The 23391-nt window shown below is 41.8% G+C and overlaps 2 protein-coding genes across 5 annotated transcripts in view; one reads left to right on the top strand and one right to left on the bottom strand.

Moving 5' to 3' along the window:
• Positions 1 to 23391, top strand: part of LOC135968320 (galectin-10-like) — a 125439-nt gene that overhangs the window by 25313 nt on the left and 76735 nt on the right. For 3 of the 4 annotated variants that reach the window (XR_012427596.1, XR_012427598.1, XR_012427597.1), the window contains one exon: positions 5045 to 5228. The exons of the other annotated variant lie outside the window; for it this stretch is intronic. The gene's annotated coding sequence lies outside the window, so the exon portion shown is untranslated. Of the gene's footprint in view, positions 1 to 5044; positions 5229 to 23391 lie in introns of those variants that run through there. 4 annotated transcript variants of the gene reach the window in all.
• Positions 17169 to 18864, bottom strand: LEUTX (leucine twenty homeobox). The gene is made up of 2 exons (XM_015441097.4): positions 18684 to 18864; positions 17169 to 17664 (listed from the first exon to the last, which is right to left on the bottom strand). Exons 1-2 carry the CDS (start codon positions 18750 to 18752, stop codon positions 17227 to 17229), a joined length of 507 nt encoding a protein of 168 aa, XP_015296583.2. The 5' UTR covers positions 18753 to 18864; the 3' UTR covers positions 17169 to 17226.

Below are 23391 nucleotides of genomic sequence, written 5' to 3'. Positions count from 1 at the left end.
AGTGCAGTGGCATGATCTCGACTCACTGCAACCTCCGCCTCCCAGGTTCAAGCGATTCTCCTGCCTCAGCCTTCCTGAGTAGCTGGGATTACAGGCATGCGCCACCATGCCTGGCTAATTTTGTATTTTTAGTAGAGACGGGTTTTCTCCATGTTGGTCAGGCTGGTCTCGAACTCCTGACCTCAGGTGATCCACCCGCCTCAGCCTCCCAAAGTGTTGGGATTACAGGCGTGAGCCGCTGTGCCCAGCCTCTCGCAGCCTCTTTAACAGATGTAAAATTGTATAAAATAGTCCGGGTGTGGTGGTTCACGCCTGTAATCTTGGCACTTTGGGAGGCTGAGGCAGGCAGACCACCTGAGGTCAGGAGTTAGAGACCAACCTGACCAACATGGAGAATCCCCGTCTCTACTGAAAATACAAAATTAGCCAGGCGTGGTGGCGCATGCCTGTAATCCCAGCTACTCGGGAAGCTGAGGCAGGAATATCGCTTGAACTCAAGAGGCAGAGGTTGCAGTGAGCTGAGATTGTGCCATTGCACTCCAGCCTGGGCAACAAGAGCAAAACTTGGTCTCAAAAAAAAAAAAAAAAAAAAATTGTATAAAATAATAATTGTAACAGTGCATTCCTGGGTTTATAATGTTTAAGGCAATATGTATAACATCTAACAAAAAGTGGGAAAAGGCAATAGAGCTTCATAGGAACAATGTTTCTATACCTCACTAGGATTAAGTTAGTATAAATCTGAAGCTCATTTTGATAAGATGTATATGATAAGCCCTAGAGCAACCACTGAGGAAATAATTCAAAAATTAGTGAAAAAAATCAGTAAAGAAATTAAAATGCTGGCCGGGCGCGGTGGCTCACGCCTGTAATCCCAGCACTTTGGGAGGCCGAGGCGGGCGGATCACAAGGTCAGGAGATCGAGACCACGGTGAAACCCCGTCTCTACTAAAAATACAAAAAATTAGCCGGGCGCGGTTGTGGGCGCCTGTAGTCCCAGCTACTCGGGAGGCTGAGGCAGGAGAATGGCGTGAACCCGGGAGGCGGAGCTTGCAGTGAGCCGAGATCGCGCCACTGCACTCCAGCCTGGGCGACAGAGCCAGACTCCGTCTCAAAAAAAAAAAAAAAAGAAATTAAAATGCTGTATTACAAAATATTCACTTAATATAAAAGAAAACGTAAAGGAGGAATAGAAGAGCAAAAAAGACATAGGACGTAGAAAAGAAAAAGTGAAATGGCAGATGTTAATCTAACTATATCATTAGTAACATTAAAAGTGAATGGATTGAATAACTCAATCAAAAGGCAGAGACTTTCAGACTGTATTAAAAAACAATATCCAGTGATATTCTGTCTACAGAAGACAAACTTTAGATTCAAGGATACAAAAAGATTGAAAGTAATCGAAAGAAAAAAGATGTATCATGCAAACAGCAACCACAAGGAAGCTGGAACAGCTATACTAATAATGCAAAATGGACTTTAAAAAACCTTACCAGACATGAGGAACATTTCATGATCTACAGGTCACTGTACCAGGAAGATGTAACAATTATAAACACATAGGCATCCAACAACAGAGCCCAAACATATATTAAATAAATACTGACAGAAATGAAGAAATACACAATAAGCAATAATATTTGGAGATTTTGATATCCAACTTTTAAAAAAAGTTGTAACTATACGAGATGATGAATATGTTAATTAGCTTAGTTGCAGTAATCATTTTGCAATGTATATCAAAACATCATATTGTACATCTTAAATACATACAATTTTTATTTGTCAATCATACCTCGAGTCAGGAAAAAAATAAGGAAGAGAATAATTGGGCAGAAAATCAATAAGGAAATAAAAGACTTGAGCAATGCTATAAACCAACTAGACCTAGCAGATTTCTGTAGAACAGGAGAATTTATATTCTTCCCAAGTGCACATGGAACACTCTCCAGGATAAACCACATGCTAGGCCATAAAACTTGGTAAATTTACAGGAGTAAAAATGCAATGCATGTTTTCTGATGACAACAGAATGAAATTAGATATTAATTAAAGGAAGAAATTTGGGGAACTCACAAGTATGTGGAAATTAAACAATGCACTCTGTTTTAAATTTTAATTTAATTTGATTTTAAGTTCTGGGATACATGTGGAGCATGTGCAGTTTTGTTACATAGATAAACGTGTGCCAAGGTGGTTTGCTGCACCTGTTAACCCATCACCTAGGTATTAAGCCCTGCATGCATTCCATTTGCTATTCATCCTGATGCTCTCTCTTCCCCCGCCCCTGCCCCCAGGCCCCTGTGTGTGTTGTTCCCCTCCCTATGTCCATGTGTTCTCAGAAACAATGCACTCTTAAATAACCAATAGATCAAAAGAGAAATGAAAAGGGACATTAGAAAATACTTTGATATAAATGAAAATGAAGACATAATATACCATATAACTTATGGGATACAGCAAACACAGTGCTTAAAAGAAATTTGATAGATGTATATGCCTATATTAAGGACATGATTGAAAATAATCTAGTTTCACCTTAAGACACTGAAAAAGAAGAGCAAGCTACACATAAAGCAAGTAGAAAAAGAAAATAATAGAGATTAGAGCAGAAAGAAGTGAAATCGAGAATAGAAAAACAATAGAGAAAATCAACGAAACCAAGAGCTGGCTCTTTTACAAATCAAAATATTGGCTAGATATACCAGGAAAAAATAGCAGACTGGATTACTAGAATCAAAAATGAAAAAAGGATTTTGAAATACACAATAAATTATTATTATTATTACCATTTTGTGCAATAGATTACTAAAGTTTATTCTTCCTGTCTAACTGAAAGTGTACCTTTCGATCAACAGTTTCCCTTTCCCCATCCATCTTCCTCCCCATCCTCTGGTAATCACCATTCTACTATTTCTGTTAGTTTGACTTTTTTAGATTCCATGTATCTCACATATATATGGAGTCTATTTGTCTTTCTGTGCCTGGCTTATTTAACTTATCATAAGTGTCATCACAAAAAATAAGTATGTGAGGTGACAGATTTATTAATTAGTTTTATTTAATCATTTAACAATATAAACATAACAAAACATCACATTGTACCCTATAAATATATACAATTATTATTTTTTCAATTAAAATAAAATTTAAATTTTTAAAAAAAGAAATGAAAGAGGAGACATTACTACCAACCTTATAGAAATAAATGCTATGAACAACTATTTGCTAATAAACTAGATACTTGAGATGAAAAACAAATTTCTAGAAAGACGCAAAACTACTGAAACTGAGTCTAAGAGAAATAGGACATCTACATAAATCTATAGGAAGCAAAGAGATTGAATTAATAAACTAAAAACTACCCACAAAGAAAACCCTAGGCCCTTCACCACTGATTCTACCAAACATTTGAAGAAGAATTAATATCAATTCTTCACAAAGGTTTCCAAAAAATAGAAGAGGGAACACTGCCCAACTCATTCCATAAGGCTAGTATTACCCTGATACCAAAACTAGGCAAAGACATCACAAGAAAACTACAGCCCAGTATCTTTTTACCAATACAGATGCAAAAACCCGCAAATCAATACTAGCAAATGGGATCCAGTAATATATAAAAAGAAGTACGTACCATGAAAAATGAGATTTATCACAGGATAAATGCAAGATTGGTTTTACATCCCCAAATCAATTAATAGAGTATGTCAATAGAATACAAAACAAAAACCTCGTGATCATCTCCATAGATACAAAACAAGCATTTAGCAAAATCCCATTCATGCTAAAACTCTCAGAAAGTTAACAATAGAAGGGAACTTCCCCAACCTGACATTGGGGCCTCTGCAAAGCATATCTAACATCATACTTAGTGAAAAAGGACTGAATGCTTTCCCCCTAAGATCAGGAACAGGGCAAGGGTGCCTGTTTCCACCACTTCATCATTGTACTGGAGGTTCTAGTCAGGATAGGCAAGAAAAAAAAAAAAGCATCCATCCAGATTGAAAGGAAGAAGTAAACTCTTTGCAGATGACATGATCTTGTATATAGAAAAAATCCTAAGAAGTCCAGCAAATAACTATTACAACTATTGAACAAGTTCAGCAAGGTTGCAGGATACCAGGTCAATATATAAAAATCAATTGTATTTCCCTGTGCTTGCAATGAATGATCTGAAAATGAAGTCAAGAAAACAATTCCATTTACAAAAGCATCAAAACCAATAAAAAAATTTGGAATAAATTTAATAAAAGAAATGCAAAACTTATACTCTAAAAATTGTAAAATTTTGTTGAAAGAAATGAAAGAAGATCTAAATAAATGGAAAAAATCTCTCTTGTATATGGATCAGAAGCCTTGTATTGTTAAAATGGCAATACTCCCTAAATTGATCTACAGGTTCAGTGGAATCCCTGTCAGAATCTCAGCTGACTTTGTAGAAATTGGCAAGCTGAAGGTACAATTCATATGGAATTGCAAGGGACCCAGAATAGTCCAAATTATCTTGAAAAAGAAAAATGAAGTAGGACTGGCACTTCCCAACTTCAAAATTTACCGAAATTACTTTTGTACCAACCTCAGGCCAGAGTAATCAAGACAGTGTGGTACACACATGAAGACAGACATAGAGATCAAAAGAATAGAAGTAGGATCTAGAAATAAAACCACGTGTCTATGGGCAACTGATTTTCCACTAGGTTGCCAAGATGACTCAATGGGAAAGCAAGAGTCCTGTTAACAAACGGTTCTGGGACAACTGGATGGCCACATACAAAAGACTAAAGTTGGGCTCTTATCTCAAGTTTGTGTCATTTTAAAAAATTTTTAAACAACTTCATTGAGATATAATTCACAAAACATAAAATTTACCCATTTAGTGTACAATTCAATAGTTTTTCATATATTCACAGATATGGACAACAATCATCACGATCAATTTTAGATTTTCTTTCCTTCCAAAAGAAACCTTATATCTTCAGCTATCAGCCCCTATCACTCCATCCTCCCCATCCCTAAGCCACCATCCACTTTCTCTCTATAGGGATCGGAGACCTGCTGTCACAAGCCAAGGAACACATGGAGCCTCCAGAAACTGGAAGAGGCAAGGAAGGATCCTCTCCTAGAGCCTTTAGAGGGGGTGAAGCCCTGCCAACGCCTTGATTCCTGACTTCTACCCTCCCCTCCAGATCTGCAAGACAATAAATTTCTGTTATTTAAACCACCCAGCTTGTGGTCCTGTAATTGCAGCAGCTTCAAGTTAACACAATCACTTTCTACCCTTAGTTAGAAATCAGCTTGTTATGCCTCTTACCACAGGGAATACAAATTCAGCACATCAGTGGTACTTCCTAGCTAATACCGGCTCGCTAAGGTACCTGTGTCTGAGCTACTAACGCACACACCCCTAACCATTAGGGTGAGTTTTCCTATAGCAATTCCTCAGTCCTCTCATGACAACTGACCACTCTGGTTTAATAGAAATGTTTCAGAACTTTTGTATCTCAAAGTGAAGGAGTGTGGCTGTCAATCTATTTCCTCCCAGAATACCCCCAACCCTTAAGAAGATTTTCCCTTCCTGGTTCCTTAGCAATCAGGGTAAACACTTGCTTTACATGTGTGTGATTGAAGAGTTATTCTAGTGACTTTTTCAGAAGATAGAAGATCTGTTTGAAGAAGGCTAGTTATTTCCGCTATCCAGAAACAACTAGCTGGAATCCTTAATAATCTCTTTCCAATAAAGTAAAACATTAAAGTGACAAGGTTTTTGTTTTTTTCTTTTTTCTTTTTGAGACAGAGCCTCACTTTGTTGCCCAGGCTGGAGTGCAGTGATGTGATCTTGGCTCGCTGCAATCTCCGTCTCCCAGGTTCAAGCAATTCTCCTGTCTAGGCCTCCCAAGTAGCTGTGATTACAGGTGTGCCACCACGCCCGGCTAATTTTTGTATTTTTAGTAGAGATAGGTTTTCACCATGTTCACTAGGCTGCTCTCGAACTCCTGACCTCAGGTGATCTGCCTGTCTCGGCCTCCCAAAGTGTTGGGATTACAGGCGTGAACCACCATACCTGGCCTGAAAATGACAAGGTTTTTAAGTACTAAAGAATATAAAACAAAAAGCAAAACTTCCTCCCCACTTTTTTTTTTTAAGTCTCATTGGGAAAAAAAATTAATGCACAGAACATCATGTATATCAAAAAATAATATAAACATAGCCGGCCATGGTTGTGGGTGCCTGTAATCCCAGCTACTTGGGAGGCTGAGGCAGGAGAATCACTTGAACCCGGGAGGCAGAGGTTGCAGTGAGCTGAGATTATTTCTCTACTGCACTTCAGCCTAGGTGACAGAGTGAAACTGTCTCAAAAAAAAAAAAAAAAGGAAAATAAAATAAAAATATTTATACGGTGCTCTATGTGTGTCAGGCACCATTCTAAGAGCTGCATATGTTTTAATTTATTTAATTATGATGTTTTTATTTAGTTATCACGACAACTTTATGATGTAGACATTAACTGTTATTATCTCAATTTCCCAGATGAGGAAACTGAAGCTCAGAGAGGTGAATCACTTGCTTAAGTTCATCCAGATAGAAGTTGTAGAGATGGGACTCTCATCTAGGCTAACCCCATGGTCCAGGCCCTTAACCACAACTGTGTCATCTCAGGAGGAGGAAAGAGAGAAGTGAAGCGCCTGGGGGCTGGTTGCAGAGGGGAAGTGGCTAATGTTACCCCAGCACCTCTTGACACTTCCACTGAGACCTGAAGCAGAAAGGAGCAGTTCCCAGTCACTCTTCCCCGCTTCCCACTGAAGTTCCCCTTCAGGTCCCCCTTCCCTTTAACCAGGAGGCTGCAAACTGTCAAAGGAGAACGTGTTATAAAAGTCAAGCCAGGCGTGGTGGCTCACACCTGGAATCCCAGCTACTCAGGAGGCTGAGGAGGGAGGATGGCTTGCAGCCAGGAGTTCGAGGCCAGCCTGAGTAACATAACGAGACTCTCATCCCCTGGAAAAAAAAAAAAAAGACAGCAGGTTGGGTGGTATAATGTTCTCTGAACATCTCTTCCCTGGGACTCCTCTTGTGGCATCCTTTGCCCCGAGCTTTAGAAGAGTGCCCAATTTTTTTGTCCATCAAGCAGTGTAATAAACCTACTCTTAAAAATTAAGATAGTTTGGCCGGGCCCGGTGACTCACGTGCGTTAATCCCAGCACTTTGGGAGGCAGAGACGGGTGGATCACGAGGTCAGGTGATCAAGATCATCCTGCCAACATGGCGAAACCCCGTTTCTACCAAAAATACAAAAATTAGCTGGGCGTGGCGGTGCATGCCTGTAATCCCAGCTACTTGGGAGGGTGAGGTGGGAGAATAGCTTGAACCTGGGAGGTGCAGATTGCAGTGAGCCAAGATTGCGCCACTGCACTCCACCCTGCCAACAGAACGAGATTCCGTCTCAAAAAAAAAAAAAAAAATATATATATGTATGTATGTATGTATATATATGTATATATGGATATATATAAAGACAGTTCATTAAGCAGACATGGAGATGGCCTGGAGTATAATAGGATTTTAAGGTTTTTTAAAGGCAGGAGACAAAGTTGTTAATTACAATTTGCCCATTATGTAGACTCTGTGAATACAGACATGAAGAGGGCCAGGGAAAGAAGGAGACAGTTGCTTTGGACATTGTAAGAAAATTCTCTCTTCAATAGATGCTCTCTCTCTCTCTCTTTTTTTTTTTTTTTTTTTTGAGACAGAGTCTCTCTTTGTTGCCTAAGCTGGAGTGCAGTTGTGTGATCTCGGCTCACTGCAACCTCCGCCTCCCGTGTTAAAGCGATTCTCCCACCTCAGCCTCCCGAGTAGCTGGTATTACAGGCAAGGGCCACCATGCCTGGCTAATTTTTGTATTTTTGGTAGAGACGGGGTTTCACCGTGTTGGCCAGACTGGTGTCGAACTCCTGAACTCAGGTGATCCGCCTGCCTCGGCCTCCCAAAGTGCTGGGATTACAGGCGTGAGCCACTGCACCCTGCCTTCAAAAGATAGTCTTAAAAACAAACAAAAACCTTTACAAAATAATCAGAGATATTGAGGGTTTTTAAAGAAAGCTTTAGCATTTCTAAGGTTTGGAGGAGGGGGATTGGATACAGTTTTAAAATAAATTTTTTATTTTAGAATAGTTTTTTTTTTTTTTTTTTTTTTTTTTTTTGAGACGGAGTCTTGCTCTGTTGCCCAGGCTGGAGTGCAGTGGTCGGATCTCAGCTCACTGCAAGCTCCGCCTCCCGGGTTCACGCCATTCTCCTGCCTCAGCCTCCCGAGTAGCTGGGACTACAGGCGCCCACAACCGCGCCTGGCTAATTTTTTGTATTTTTAGTAGAGACGGGGTTTCACCGTGGTCTCGATCTCCTGACCTTGTGATCCGCCCGCCTCGGCCTCCCGAATAGTTTTATATTTACAGAAAAATTAAGGTGACAGTACAATTACGATTTGTCGGAATGTATAGCAGAATTTGCCCATAAACCTTCTAGGACTTTCTTAGATACTTCCTTTGTAAGTTCTTCTTTGGTTATTGGTCCATTCAGACTTCCTATTTTTTCGTAGACTAATTATTGTCATTAAAACTACCATGAAGAATCTCCCATTTTAATCTAAATTTAAATTTTTAGGTTAAAAAAAAGAATCCTAGCCCTCGCTCCTGATTGGACATCAAGGATAAGGGGCGTGGCTTAAGCGCTGAGTGGCATATTGAAAGTCGAGCGGCGAACTTGGACAGAACGTCTTGTTAGAAAGCAGGTTGGGGCGGCAGGGTCAACTCGTGTTTCTCGACCAGTTTGTGGACCTAGGAAACAGGGGTCCCTATGCACAACAGGAGTGCTGCCCACCGGCAGGAGATGGCACAGAGGACCAGAGCCTGGCTCAGTTTCCCTGCAAACATCATCCCAAGCGCCCCGCGCACTTTCATGTGGTGTTCGTGGAGCGCCCCCTGGAGCTCGAAGGCTGGTGGTGACCCTGGAGTTAGGCATCTGGGTTACTTAATACATTCATTTCCCAGACTCTCAGGACATGACTTAGCCCCAGGCTTCTAGAATTGCTTCCCAGGCTCAGTTCCCACTTCCCAGTCATGTTCCACCACCACGACCCCTCGCCTGACCGCGGGATGAGATGCAGCTCACCCATTCCTCCGAAGACTGACATCCCTGTTACGTGTAGGGAACAGGTTTTGTTGTTTTTTAAAAAAAGCTCCCACCACGCCTGCCACCAACAATTCTTAATGTTTTATTTTTCTTAAATGTTCATGCAAAGAGAATAACAAAGTAAACACCCGTCTACTCACTATTTCACCGCTTAATACAGTCGTTTTTTAAAAATCAGAAGTAAGCTATGCTTACCATAAAAAATGCCTAAACGTTACAAAAGTCAAAAGCAGAACTCCAAGCTGTGGTCTTATCTTCCAGCTCATAGGGTCCTTTCTAGAGAACGTGGTTGTGTTTGCAAATCTGCACTCACTTAGAGGATGGCTGGGTTACAAGAGAGCACTCTACACCGGGGGTCCCCAACACCCCCACTCCCCACCCCCACAGACCAGTACCCATGGTGGCCTGTTAGGAACCAGACCGCACAGCAGGAAGTGAGCAGCGGGCCAGCCAGCAAAGCTTCGTCTGTATTTGCAGCCACTCCCCGTCGCTGGGTTACAGCCTGAGCCCCGCCTCCTGTCAGGTCAGCCAGGGCACTAGATTCTCAAAGGAGCGCAAACTCTATTGTGAACTGCGCATTCGAGGGATCTAGGTTGCGTGCTCCTTATGAGAATCGAATGCCTGAAGATCTGTCACTGTGTCCCATCACCCCCACATGGGACCATCTACTTGCAGGAAAACAAGTTCAGGGCTCCCATTAGATTTGACATTATGGTGAGTTGTATAATTATTTGATGATATATTATAATGTAATAATAATATAAATAAAGTGCACAATAAATGTAATATGCTTGAATCATACCCAAAGAATCCCCCACCCCACCCACCCCACCCACCCCACTGCTGCCGTCTGTGGAAAAATTATCTTCCCCAAAACTGGTTCCTGGTGCCCAAAACGTTGGGGACCGCTGCACCTCACAGTTCCGCAGCTGCTGCCATCCTGGTTTATCCATACATCTTGGGGCTTCCAGGTCAGCCCCTGCAGCTTTACCTTCTTCTTGTTTATAGCTGCATAGACTTAGATGTTCAGAGAATAGTCCAGTCTCTGTTCCTCCCAGCTTTAGAGCCTCAGCGTTTCTTCACATCAGTCACTTGCTTATTAATTATTTAAAGGTTCTTGCTGCTTCTTTCTAAAACTAAAGGAGAGGTCCCTGATCAAGTTGAATTTTGCAAAGGTGAGTAGTGACTTTTACAGTTAATTCCTGGGATTGGCTGGGGGAACTCAAGGCCTCCAGCCCTCACTAAGTTCTCTTAGGGAATCATTCATTCCTTTAAGATCAAGCTAGACAGTTTTATTTTTATGTATTTATTTATTTTGAGACAGAGTCTTGCTCTGTCACCCAGGCTGGAGTGCAGTGGCATGACCTTGGCTTACTGCAACCTCCGCCTCCTGGGTTTAAGTGATTCTTCTGCCTCAGCCTCTGGAGTAGCTGGGACTACAGGCGCATGCCACCACACCTGGTGATTTTTTTTTTTTTTTTTTTTTTTGGTAGAGACGGGGTTTCATCATATAGGTCAGGCTGGTCTCCAACTCCTGATCTCGTGATCCACCCGCCTCCGCCTCCCAAAGTGCTGGGATTACAGGCATAAGCCACGGCGCCTGGCCGAGCTAGACATTTTTTTTTTTTAATTAAGACATTATTACATTATTATTATAATTTGTTTAGATGGAGTTTCACTCCTGTTGTCCAGGCTGGAGTGCAATGGCGCGATCTTGGCTCACTGCAACCTCTGCCTCCTAAGATCAAGTGATTCTCCTGCCTCAGCCTTCCAAGTAGGTGGGATTACAGACATGCGCCACTGTGCCCGGCTAATTTTGTATTTTTAGTAGAGATGGGGTTTTACCATGTTGGCCAGGTTGGTTTGAACTTCTGACCTCAGGTGACCAAACCACCTTGGCCTCCCAAAGTACTGGGATTACAGGCGTGAGCCACTGCGCCTGGCAACAGACATTATTTTTTGGAGCAGTTTGAAGCTTACAGAAAATTGAGCAGGTAGTATGTAGTTCCCATATACCACACTCAGCCCCTAACACTTTTCCCTACCATTTTCTTCTAAATTTATTTGTTTTTTAAAAAATTGTATGACTTTATATTGTACAATGTAATGTTTTGAAGTATGTATATATTGTGGAATGGTTAAATCTAGCTTGTTTATTTATTTATTTATTTATTTATTGAGACGGAGTTTCGCTCTTGTTGCCCAGGCTGGAGTGCAATGGGCAATCTTGGCTCACCGCAACCTCCGCCTCCAGAGTTCAAGCGATTCTCCTGCCTCAGTCTCCTAAGTAGCTGGGATTACAGGCATGTGCCACCATGCCTGGCTAATTTTGTATTTTTAGTAGAGACGGGGTTTCTCCATGTTGGTCAGGCTGGTCTTTGAACTCTCGACCTCAGGTGATCCTTCCGCCTCAGCCTCCCAAAGTGCTGGGATTGCAGGCGTGAGCCACCGCACCTGGCCAAATCTAACTAATTTAAAGAAATGCGTTACCTCACGTAGTTATTATTATTACTATTATTATTTTGTAGTGAGAACACCTAACATCTACTCTCTTAGTGTTTTTCAAGAATGCAATAAATCACCATTAATTATAGTCATGATGCTGTCCAATAGGTCTCTTGAACTTATTCCTTCTATCTAAATGTAATTATGCTTTGACCAACGTCTTCCCAACTTACTCCCAACAACCCCAGATTCTTTTAACCACCATTCTACTCTCTACTTCTATGAGGTCCACTTTAAAAAAAAAAAAAGTATTTATTTTTTCAAATTTTATTTTTTGTTATTTATTTATTCATTTATTTATTTATTTATTTTGAGACGGAGTTTCCCTCTTGTCGCCCAGTCTGGAGTGCAATGGTGCGATCTTGGCTCACTGCAACCTCTGCCTTCCGGGTTCAAGCGATTCTCTTGCCTCAGCCTCCTGGGTAGCTGGGATTACAGGTGCCTGCCACCATGCCCAGCTAATTTTTTGGTATTTTTAGTAAAGATGGGGTTTCGCCATGTTGGCCAGGCTGGTCTCGAACTCCTGACCTCAGGTGATCCACCCACCTTGACCTCTCAAAGTGCTGAGATTACAGGCATGAGCCACCATGCCCAGACTTATTTATTTTCATTATTTTTATTTCAATAGGTATTTGGGGGAACAGGTGGTGTTTGGTTACATGAATAATTTGTTAAGTGGTGATTTCTGAGATTTTGGCGCACCCATCACCTGAGCAGTATACACTGCACCATATTTGTAGTCTTTTATCCCTCACCCTTCCCCTGAGTCCCCAAAGTCCATTGTGTCATTCTTATGCCTTTGCATCCTCATAGCTTAGCTCCCACTTAAAAGTGAGAAAGTATGACGTTTGGTTTTCCATTCCTGAGTTACTTCAGTTAGAATAATGGTCTCCAATCCATCCAGGTTGCGGCAAATGCCATTATTTCATTTTCTTTTTATGGCTGAATAGTATTCCGTGGTATGTCTCTCTCTCTATATATATATATACACACACACACACACACACACATATATATATATCTCACATACCATGGAATATGTATGTATGTATCTATCTATCTATCATCTATCTATCTATATATCACATTTTCTTTATCCACTTGTTGATTGATGGACATTTGGGCTGGTTCTATAATTTTGTAATTGTGAATTGTGTTGCTATAAACATGTGTGTGCAAGTATCTCTTTTGTATAATGACTTATTTTCCTCTAAGCAGATACCCAGTAGTGGGATTGCTGGATCAAATGGTAAATCTACTTTTTGTCCTTTAAGGAATCTCCACTGTTTTCTCTAGTGGGTGTACTAGTTTACATTCCCACCAAGAGTGTAAAAGTGTTCCCTTTTCATCACATGCACAACACCCATTATTTTTTGACTTTTTGATCTTTGATTTTGTTATTTTTTTATTGTGGCCATTCTTGCAGGAGTAAGGCATAGGGTCCGCTTTTTAGGATTCCACATGTGTATGAGATCATGTGGTATTTGTCTTTCTGTGTCTGGTTTATTTCATTTAACATAATGTCCTTTAGGCTCATCTATATTGCAAATGACAGGATTTCATTCTTTATTAATACTTTTTTAATGGCCAAATTGTGTATAAATCCATTGTGTAACACCAAAAGCAACGGTAACAAAAGCCAAAATTGACAAATGGGATCTAATTAAACTAAAGAGCTTCCGCACAGCGAAAGAAACTACCATCAGAGTGAACAGGCAACCTACAGAATGGGAGAAAATTTTTGCAATCTACTCATCTGACAAAGGGCTAATATCCAGAACCTACAAAGAACTCAAACAAATTTACAAGAAAAAAAAACCCCATCAAAAAGTGGGCAAAGGATATGAACAGACATTTCTCAAAAGAAAACATTCATACAGCCAACAGACACATGAAAAAATGCTCATCATCACTGGCCATCAGAGAAATGCAAATCAAAACCACAATGAGATACCATCTCACACCAGTTAGAATGGCAATCATTAAAAAGTCAGGAAACAACAGGTGCTGGAGAGGATGTGGAGAAATAGGAACACTTTTACACTGTTGGTGGGATTGTAAACTAGTTCAACCATTATGGAAAACAGTATGGCGATTCCTCAAGATCTAGATCTAGAAGTACCATATGACCCAGCCATACCATTACTGGGTATATACCCAATGGATTATAAATCATACTGCTATAAAGACACATGCACACGTATGTTTATTGCAGCACTATTCACAATAGCAAAGACTTGGAATCAACCCAAATGTCCATCAGTGACGGACTGGATTAAGAAAATGTGGCACATATACACCATGGAATACTATGCAGCCATAAAAAAGGATGAGTTTGTGTCCTTTGTAGGGACACGGATGCAGCTGGAAACCATAATTTCTCAGCAAACTATCACAAGAACAGAAAACCAAACACCGCATGTTCTCACTCATAGGTGGGAACTGAACAATGAGATCACTTGGACTCGGGAAGGGGAACATCACACACCAGGGCCTATCATGGGGAGGGGGAAGCGGGGAGGGATTGCATTGGGAGTTATACCTGATGTAAATGACGAGTTGATGGGTGCTGACGAGTTGATGGGTGCAGCACACCAACATGGCACAAGTATACATATGTAACAAACCTGCACGTTATGCACATGTACCCTAGAACTTAAAGTATTTAAAAAAAAATCCATTGTGTATAAATCACATTTTTTGTTGTTGTTGTTTTTAGATGGAGTCTTGCTCTTTTGCCAGGCTGGAGTGCAGTGGTGCAATGTCGGCTCACTGGAACCTCTGGCTCCTGAGTTCAAGCAATTCTCCTGCCTCAGCCTCCCAAGTAGTTGGAACTACAAGCGTGTACCACCACACCCAGCTAATTTTTGTATTTTTACTAGAGACCGGGTTTCACCATGTTGGCTAGGCTGGTCTTGAACACTTGACCTCAGGTGCTCCACCTGCCTCGGCCTCCCAAAGTGCTGGGATTACAAGCATGAGCCACCGTGCCTGGCCCATTATTTTATTAAATAGACTTTCTTACCCTTTTCTCCCTCTTTGCCTGCTGGGACCCCAATAATTTGAAAATTTGGTTGCTTTATGGTATCATATGTCATGAAGGCGTTTATCATTCTTTTTAAATTCTTTTTTATTTTTGCCTTCCTGGGTTATTTCAAAAGATGTGGCTTTAAGTTCTGAAATTCTTTTTTCTACTTAATTTAGTCTTTTATTGAAGCTTTCAAATAGATTTTGTACTTCATTCAATGAAGTCATTTCCAGAATTTGTGTGGTTCTTTTTTATGTCTATCTCTTTGGTAAATTTCTCATTCATATCCTAAATTGTTTTTCTAATTTGTTTGTATTATTTTTCTGAGTTCTTTTGTATCTCACTGAGCTTCTTTAATATCATTATTTTGAATTCTTTATCCAGGTATAGCCTCTGTATGATTTATTTGGCTGAAAGCAACATCAGTAGTGTTATTTCCTCTGTGGCTTAAGGTGCAGTCGTTAGTGGAGACTGTGAATCTTTTCCAGGGATAGGGGATGTCAGGTGGGCCGGTTTTCGAGCCCAGCGGTGGCAGTGGTGGGCCAAGTATGCCTGTCCTTGAGCCCCAGGATGGTGTATGCTGGCACAGGTCTTAGCAGGTTCAGGTGGGCCAATTCCCAGGCTTCCAGGTGGCTTGCTTGGGTGCTGGTATTGCCAGCCATGGGCCAGGTAGGTGCGTAGTTCCTGGGGCCACTGGGTAGCAAGGGTGGCATGGGCAATGGCAGTAATATTGGCAGGACAATCTAGCTCCCAGTCAGCTGGTGCTAGTGTTGGTGATGGCTGCAATGGGCTGAGCAGGCCAGTCTCCAGGCCCATAAGTGGCACATGCAAGTAGATGCCGCCTGAGGAGGTAGTGGTGGCCAGCTGGGTGTGTTCAGCCTCAGGCTCCTGGGACTATTCTCATCTCCTGGAAATGCTTGTGCATCAGTTTAAAATCACCTCTTTGCTGTGATCCGGGGAGACTAGCGAATGTCAAATTCCTTCAGTTCCCAGAGATAGGTGATTTAGGATGCAGTGGAAGCTGCAAAAGTTTGGGTGCTCACTGCGTGGAAGAACTCCCTCCAGGGAGAGTCTATAGACTTACCACTGGAGCAAGCAAGGGCCAAAGGCTTGGGCAGTGTCTGAACTCCCATTCAGGCTCCCAGGGGTCCAGCATTTGTCTGTCCGGTTCGCTTCCAGATACAGGCTGGTTAAAAGCATGACTATCAAGCAGCAGCTGGAAGAGTGTGCTGGCAAATCCTTTTTGAGAAACTGGGAGCTGTGCATTTTGACCCCTTCTCTGCACTGCTCCGGTTGGGGGAGTGAGGTGGAGGAAGGCTAGTCTTGAAGTGCTTGTGTGCCTGCTTAAAACCACCTTTTTCTTCTGTGAGCTAGGGAGACTCACATATGCTTAATCCCTTCCATTTCCAGAGCTAGGGGGTTTAGGATGCAGTCCTTTGAGTGCAGGTCTAAAAGTTGGGGTGTTCAATGTGTGGACAAACTTCTTCCAGGAGGAATGGAGAGACCTGGATTTATTGCCGGTCTGAGCTGGGCTGAAGGCTTGGGTGGCACCTAGCTTCTGTTCAGGCTCTTGGAAGTCTGTAGTTTACCTACCTAGTCAACTCCCTGATGCAGGCTCGTTAGGAACTTAACCATCAACAGTTAGGGTGCTATATGTGTGGGTCACCCCTTCTCTCGTTGGGGAGAAGCTGGGAACTGGGGATTCCTTCCTGATTGTATGGCTCAGTGCCCAGAGTGGGTTTAGTATTTCCGAGTGCTTCAGCTTTTCCTGCCTGTTTGATAAGACATTTTTTTCTTTTTTTTCTTTTTTTCTGAGATGGAGTCTTGCTCTGTCACGTCACCCAGGTTGGAGTGCAGTGGTGCAATCTTGGCTCATGCAACCTCTACCTCCTGGGTTCAAGCAATTCTCTTGCCTCAGCCTCCTGAGTAGCTGGGACTACAGGCGCCTGCCACCACACCCAGCTAGTTTTTTGTATTTCAAGTAGAGATGGGGTTTCACCGTGTTAGCCGGGATGGTCTTGAGCTCCTGACCTCGTGATCTGCCCACCTCGGCCTCCCAAAAGGCTGGGATTACAAGCGTGAGCCCCCGCGCCTGGCCTGATAAGACATTTTCTTAGTTGCCTGGTGTGTAAGAGTCTCTCAACTCACTTCTGACTTTCTTCCAGAGACAAACGATCCAGGCATAGATGTTTATTCAGTGCATCAGAGTCAGGAACCTCCTACGTCACTGTGTTCCTGGCGTCCCTTCTCTGATGACGCTTTTTAATGCTGAAATTTGGGTGAGAAGGCACTCAAATGGAGTTCAGAAAATGCAGGCAGTGATGAAAGGTAGGGGAGTTCCTTTATTGTTTTTTGTTTTTGTTTTTTTGGTTTTTTTGGGTTTTTTAACAGAAAAAGATAAATTCCCAGCCCTGGATCTACTTAGACTGGGCTCAACCCATTAAAGATGTTTGGAAATATGTTTCAGTGGATCAGATCACAGACCTCCCCTAGAAGCTATGTGTAAGAAGTTATGCTGAAGATTGGAGCTGGTCATACTCAAGGCATACTGGAAAAAGATACTGATTTAGGCTGCTGGTGTCATCTTCCCCTGGCAAGTCGTAGATCTTTACAAATTCATCTATTTCACAGACAGTGGAGGCCCAAGGAGGATTTGAAGCCCCCAGACATATCTGTTCAATGTCACGTGCCCGAGAGTCCCAGGATGAATCCCTCACAGAGGCGCCGGCTCCTCCCGGATTCTTGATATCAGAAGGCTCATGGAGACCATGGTCATTTGCATCAGAGATTCTGGGACTTACTGGATGAATGTTTGCAGTAGTTATAGCTGAGGGAGTCTCCTCCTCCTTCACTGAAAGGGTCTGGTTTGAGGGTCCTAGTGATGGCCATGGCTGCATTCGCTGCCGCTGCTGCCTCTTCCATTTGGCACGCTGGTTCTTGAACCAAATCTGGGGAGGGAGGAGTAGGGAGGTCAATAATGGAGGTTGAGTATAAAGGGGCATCCTCATGTTCCTTAGGAATTTGGTTTCTTCGAGTGAGAGTTAGTCTCACATTTGTTGGAACAAGGCAAGCTCTTTCTATCCTCTGCTGTCCTGGGTTTCAAGGGAAAAGTGGGGGTAGGATTGTACTAACAATGGGTGGAATATGACTTAGATCATGATGTATTAAATAGAAGGGTGTTTGTATTAGTGGTGTATTTTTTTTTTCTTTGAGACAAGGTACTACTCTGTCACCCAGCCTGGAGTGCAGTGGTACAATCATAGCTCACTGCAGCCTTGAACTCCTGGGCTTAAACAATCCTCCTAGCTCAGTCTCCCAAGTAGCCAGGACTATAGCCATGTGCCTCCAGGCCTGGTTAATTTTTAATTTTTTTTTTTTTTGTAGAGACATGGTCTTACTATGTTGCCCAGGCTGGTCTTGAACTGGGCTCAAGCAATCCTCCTGCCTCCACCTCCCAAATTGCTGGGATTACAAGTGTGAGCCACCATGCCTGGTGCCCAGAGAAAGTATTTTAAAGTCAGAGTATGGGGTGAGAGTTTAGCTTGGGTTGTCTTCAGTGTTCATCCAGGTGTTCTCCCCCGAATACTTTGTGGGAACTTAGTGACAGATATCTGGATGACTGTGATCATCCTCAGAACCCACCCTGAATACGCAAGAACAGACCCAAATGGGAGTATCTGAGATCCAGCTTCAAAGAGTCCTGTGTAGCATGGTGGGTCTGGAGTTGGAAAGGTCTGGGTTCAAATTCCAACTCTTATGTTTATAATGCTTGGAAGACAGCTCTTCTATGTGAGCTTTAGTGTTCCTCGGTAAAGTGGGTGCTCATGACAATAAAAATATAAAGTGCTTAACATTTGTCCTTACACATAGCAATTGCCAATAAATAGGAATTGTTATAACGGTGATCAAAAGTGTGTGTGAAGCTCTGGGTTAGGTGTGCTACCTACAGACACACTTGGGAACAGACCTTTACTACGGATAGATCGAGTTGTAGCGTTGAAGCCAGTTTCCCCATGGTAACCAAACTTGGGTGCATGGTCTTTGCAAGCACTTCTCTCAATGCTGTGAGTTGTTTGGAGAGAAATCTTGTGCGTTGCCTACGCTCTCGCCTTGGCCTTTCTGCAGAGGGAACAGACAAAAGACTTTCATTAAAAAAAATTCAGAAGAGGGCCGGGCGCGGTGGCTCAAGCCTGTAATCCCAGCACTTTGGGAGGCTGAGACTGGCGGATCCCGAGGTCAGGAGATCGAGACCATCCTGGCTAACACGGTGAAACCCCGTCTCTACTAAAAAATACAAAAAACTAGCCGGGCGAGGTGGCGGGCGCCTGTAGTCCCAGCTACTCGGGAGGCTGAGGCAGAGAATGGCGTAAACCCAGGAGGCAGAGCTTGCAGTGAGCTGAGATCCGGCCACTGCACTCCAGCCTGGGCGACAGAGCGAGACTCCCTCTCAAAAAAAAAAAAAAAAAAAAAAAAAAAAAAAAAAAAATTCAGAGGAAAAGAGGGAGAGTACTACATCAAGGGCAAAAAAATCTAAACAACAGCCTTGAGCCCTAGACCTTCCCTCTGACAGAGCCTACACAAATGAGAAGGAACCAGAAAACCATATCTGGTAATACGACAAAACAAGGTTCTTTAACATCCCCCAAAATCACATTAGTTCACCAGCAATGGATCCAAACCAAGAAGAAATCCCTGACATTCCTGAAAAAGAATTCAGAAGGTCAGTTATTAAGCTAATCAAGGAAGCACCAGAAAAAAGTGAAGCCCAATTTAAGGAAATTAAAAAAAAAAAAAAAGATACAAGAAATTAGGGGAGAAATCTTCAGTGAAATAGAGAGCATAAATAAAAAATAATCAAAACTTTAGGAGACAATGGACGCCCTTATGTGTACTAGACCTAAGAAATGAGATAGCAACACAATGACCAAGAACCCAAAAGCAAATGCAATAAAAACAAAGATAAATAGCTAGGACTTAATTAAACTAAAGAGCTTTTGCTTAGCAAAATGAACAGCCAGCAGAGTAGACACACAACCCACAGACTAGAAGAAAATCTTCACAATCTATACATTTGACAAAGGACTAATATCCAGAATCTGCAACAAACTCAAACAAATTAGCAAGAAAAAACCAAACAATTCCATCAAAAAGTGGGCTGAGGACATTAATAGATAATTCTTAAAAGATATACAAATGGCCAACAAACATATGGAAAAAATGCTCAACATCACAAATGATTAAGAAAATGCAAATCACAATCACAAGAATGGCCATAATAAAAAAAAAATAGATGTTGGCATGGATGTGGTGAACAGGGAACACTTCACTGCTGGTGGGAATGTAAACTAGTACAACCGCTATGGAAAACAGTGCAAAGATTCCTTCCAGAACTATAAGTAGAACTACCATTTGATCCAGCAATCCCACTACTGGGTATCTACCCAGAGGAAAAGAAGCCATTATACGAAAAAGATACTTTCACATGTGTGTTTATAGCAGCACAATTAGCAATTGTAAAAATGTGGAACCAACCCAAATGTCCATCAACCAACGAGTGGATAAACTGTGGTGTGTGTATGTGTATATATATAATTAATATATAATGTATATAAATTATATTGTATATAATTATAATTATATAATTATAATAATATAAGTATTATAATATATATAAATTATATGATGGAATGCTACTCAGCCATAAAAATGAATTAATGATATTTGTAACAACCTGGATGGGATTGGAGACCATTATTCTAAGTGAAGCAACTCAGGAATGGAAAACCAATCATCGTATGTTCTCACTCATAAGTGGGATCTAAGCTATGAGGATGCAAAGGCATAAGAATGACACAGTGGAATTTGGAGACTCAGGGGAAAGGATGAGAAGGGGGTGAGGGATAAAAGACTACAAATGCAGTGCAGCGTATACTGCTCGGGTGATGGGCGCACCAAAATCTCACAAATCACCACTAAAGAACTTACTCATGTAACCAAACACCACTGGTTCCCCAATAACCTATGCAAATACAAAAAAATTTAAAAATGTTTTATTAGAATGCAAATATATATAGTCCAAAGGTAAGCTTCTTTCCTGAGCTTGACCTGGGAATCAAGAGCTTCGGCTAAACATTTGACTCACGAGACCCACTTCTCACCCTCTTGCTGGGAGGGTTCCGCATCTGCATTCCTAGAAAACCAGTGCCAACTTCCACTGAGCAGGACACATTTTTAAGCCACAAATGGGATAAGCTTATTTCTGTGGCCTCATCTTACAGCCCCTGGAGGAGGAACATCAACTTCTCCATGACGTTGGGCACCAATTTGTTTTCCTGGCAACTTGGGGGCATCTTTCTGTTTCTCATGCTGCTAATAAAGACATACCTGAAACTGAGTAATTTATAAAGGAAAGAAGTTTAATGGACTCACAGCTCCACATGGCTGGGGAGGCCTCACAATCATGGTGAAAGGCATGGAGGAGCAAAGCCACATCTTACATGGTGGCAGGCAGGGGAGGGAATGAGAGCTAAGCAAAAGGAGAAACCTCTTATAAAACCATCAGATCTTATGAGACTTATTCATTACCATGAGCACAATATGGGGGAAACCGCCCCATGATTCAGTTATCTCCCACCGGGTCCCTCCCACAACGCATGGGAATTATGGGAGCTACAATTCAAGATGAGATTTGGTTGAGTCCTTACTGAGATAGAATAGAATAGTGGCATGATGTTGACACCAGGTTTATATGAGTTTATAAGATTCATAGAGTATTTGAGGCTCTATTATCCTAACCGGTCATAGACTCAGTGGCACTTCTGTCTGTGTTGGTTGGCCTGTGAGACCCTGAAGCTATTGGTTTGACCATTTATTAATGGAGTCAGTAGGAAGCAGATATCAAGCTTAGTGACCTGAGAATGAATGTCGATTCTCATTTACTAGCTCTGTGACTTTGGCAGCATCACTACACTTATACTGTTTGCCTCTGTATCTTTAACAGTAACACGGTCCTAGAAAGTTCACTCCTTTAGGGAAGACGTGAGTAACCAAAGAAGTAAGTCTGTTAATTACAGGCTTGGTGCATGTGTTAGTCCATTTTGCATTTATAAAGGAATACCTAAAACTGGGTAAATGAGAAAAGAGGAATTAATTGGCTCACAGCTCTGCAGGCTATACACCAAGCATAGTGCTGGCATCTGCTCCTGGTGAGGGCCTTAGGAAGCTTCCACTCATGACAGAAAGTGAAGGGGAGCCAAGGTGTCACATGGTGAGAGTGGGAGTAAGAGAGAGCAGGGGAAGGTCCTAGACTCTTTTAAACAACCAGCTCTTGTGTGAACTCAGAGACAGAGAACTCACTCATTACCATGAGGATGGCACTAAGCCATTCAGAGGGATCTGCCCCCATGATCCAAACCCCTCCCACTGGGCCCACCTCCAACACTGGGGTGCACATTTCAACATGAGATTTGGAAGGGACAAATATACAAACTGTATTAGTGCAGAATGGGAGTTTTTACTGTGGTTTGGAATGTAAGTAAGACCTCATCATCTAGTAAAACCTGATTCTCATGGTCATCTATTTTATATGAAAGATTCTATTTTCAGGATGCTCTTATTCCTCATACAAATACATTGGGGGGAAAAAAAAAGCCAACATGCTGCCCAGTCATCGCACAGTGAAGACAAGTGATCAAGCACACGGGTTTCTCTTAGCGTCTCAGCATTTGTTTAGACACAAAGGGAGAACAAAAATTTACAGGACATTGAAGAAGAATCCTCAAACAGAAGGGGGACAGCAAGAAAGAGAGAGAGGGAGATACAGAGACAAAGAGAGAAAAAAGAAAGGGAAGGTGGAAGAGAAAAAGAAAAGAGCGGGAAGAGGAGGAAAGCAGCAAGCAAACACATTGTTTTCTTAAGAAAAGAAATAAGGCTGGGCACATTGGCTCATGCCTGTAATCCTAGCACTTTGTGCATCACTTGAGATCAGGAGTTCAAAACCAGCCTGGCCAACAGGGTGAAACCCCCTCTCTACTAAAAATACAAAAAAAAATTAGCCAGGCATGGTGGCAGGCACCTGTAATCCCAGCTACTTTGGAAGCTGAGGCAGGAGAATCACTTGAACCTGGGAGGTGGAGGTTGCAGTGAGCTGAGATCACACCACTGCACTCCAGCCTGGGAGACAGAGTGAAATACTGCCTCAAAAAAAATAAATAAATAAATAAATAAAAATAAAATCTATAAATGTTAAAATTAATATTCTCAGATAAATAAAAGATATTGCACTTATACATCAAGATAGTCTTGAAAAGAAAGGAAACTCTGATAAGACAAATGTTCTTTGAAATCAATAGCTAAAAAGAAACCCTTAGGCAATAGTAGAAGAGTTGGAAGACAAAGCTGTTCCAGGAAGTAGAAAAAATATATAAAAGTGAACAAAAAGAGTGAAAAAATCGGAAAATAATAAGATCTCTGCTCAGGGATGTCCAACACTAGCAATATTTATGTGACTAAAAAAGTTTCAGAGTATCATGAAAATATTTATTTTAAAAATTCAAGATTTGAGAGATGAGGCACAGGGGTTCCAGACTGAAGCTATTCCACGATGAGCACAATAAATGAACAAAAGGGTAATTGTTGCAAAAACTTCAGAATACCAGGAATATATAGAAAGTTCC

This window comes from Macaca fascicularis, chromosome 19 (genome assembly GCF_037993035.2).
Source record: "Macaca fascicularis isolate 582-1 chromosome 19, T2T-MFA8v1.1".
NCBI lineage: Eukaryota > Metazoa > Chordata > Mammalia > Primates > Cercopithecidae > Macaca > Macaca fascicularis.
This window is presented reverse-complemented; position numbering and strand designations above follow the sequence as displayed.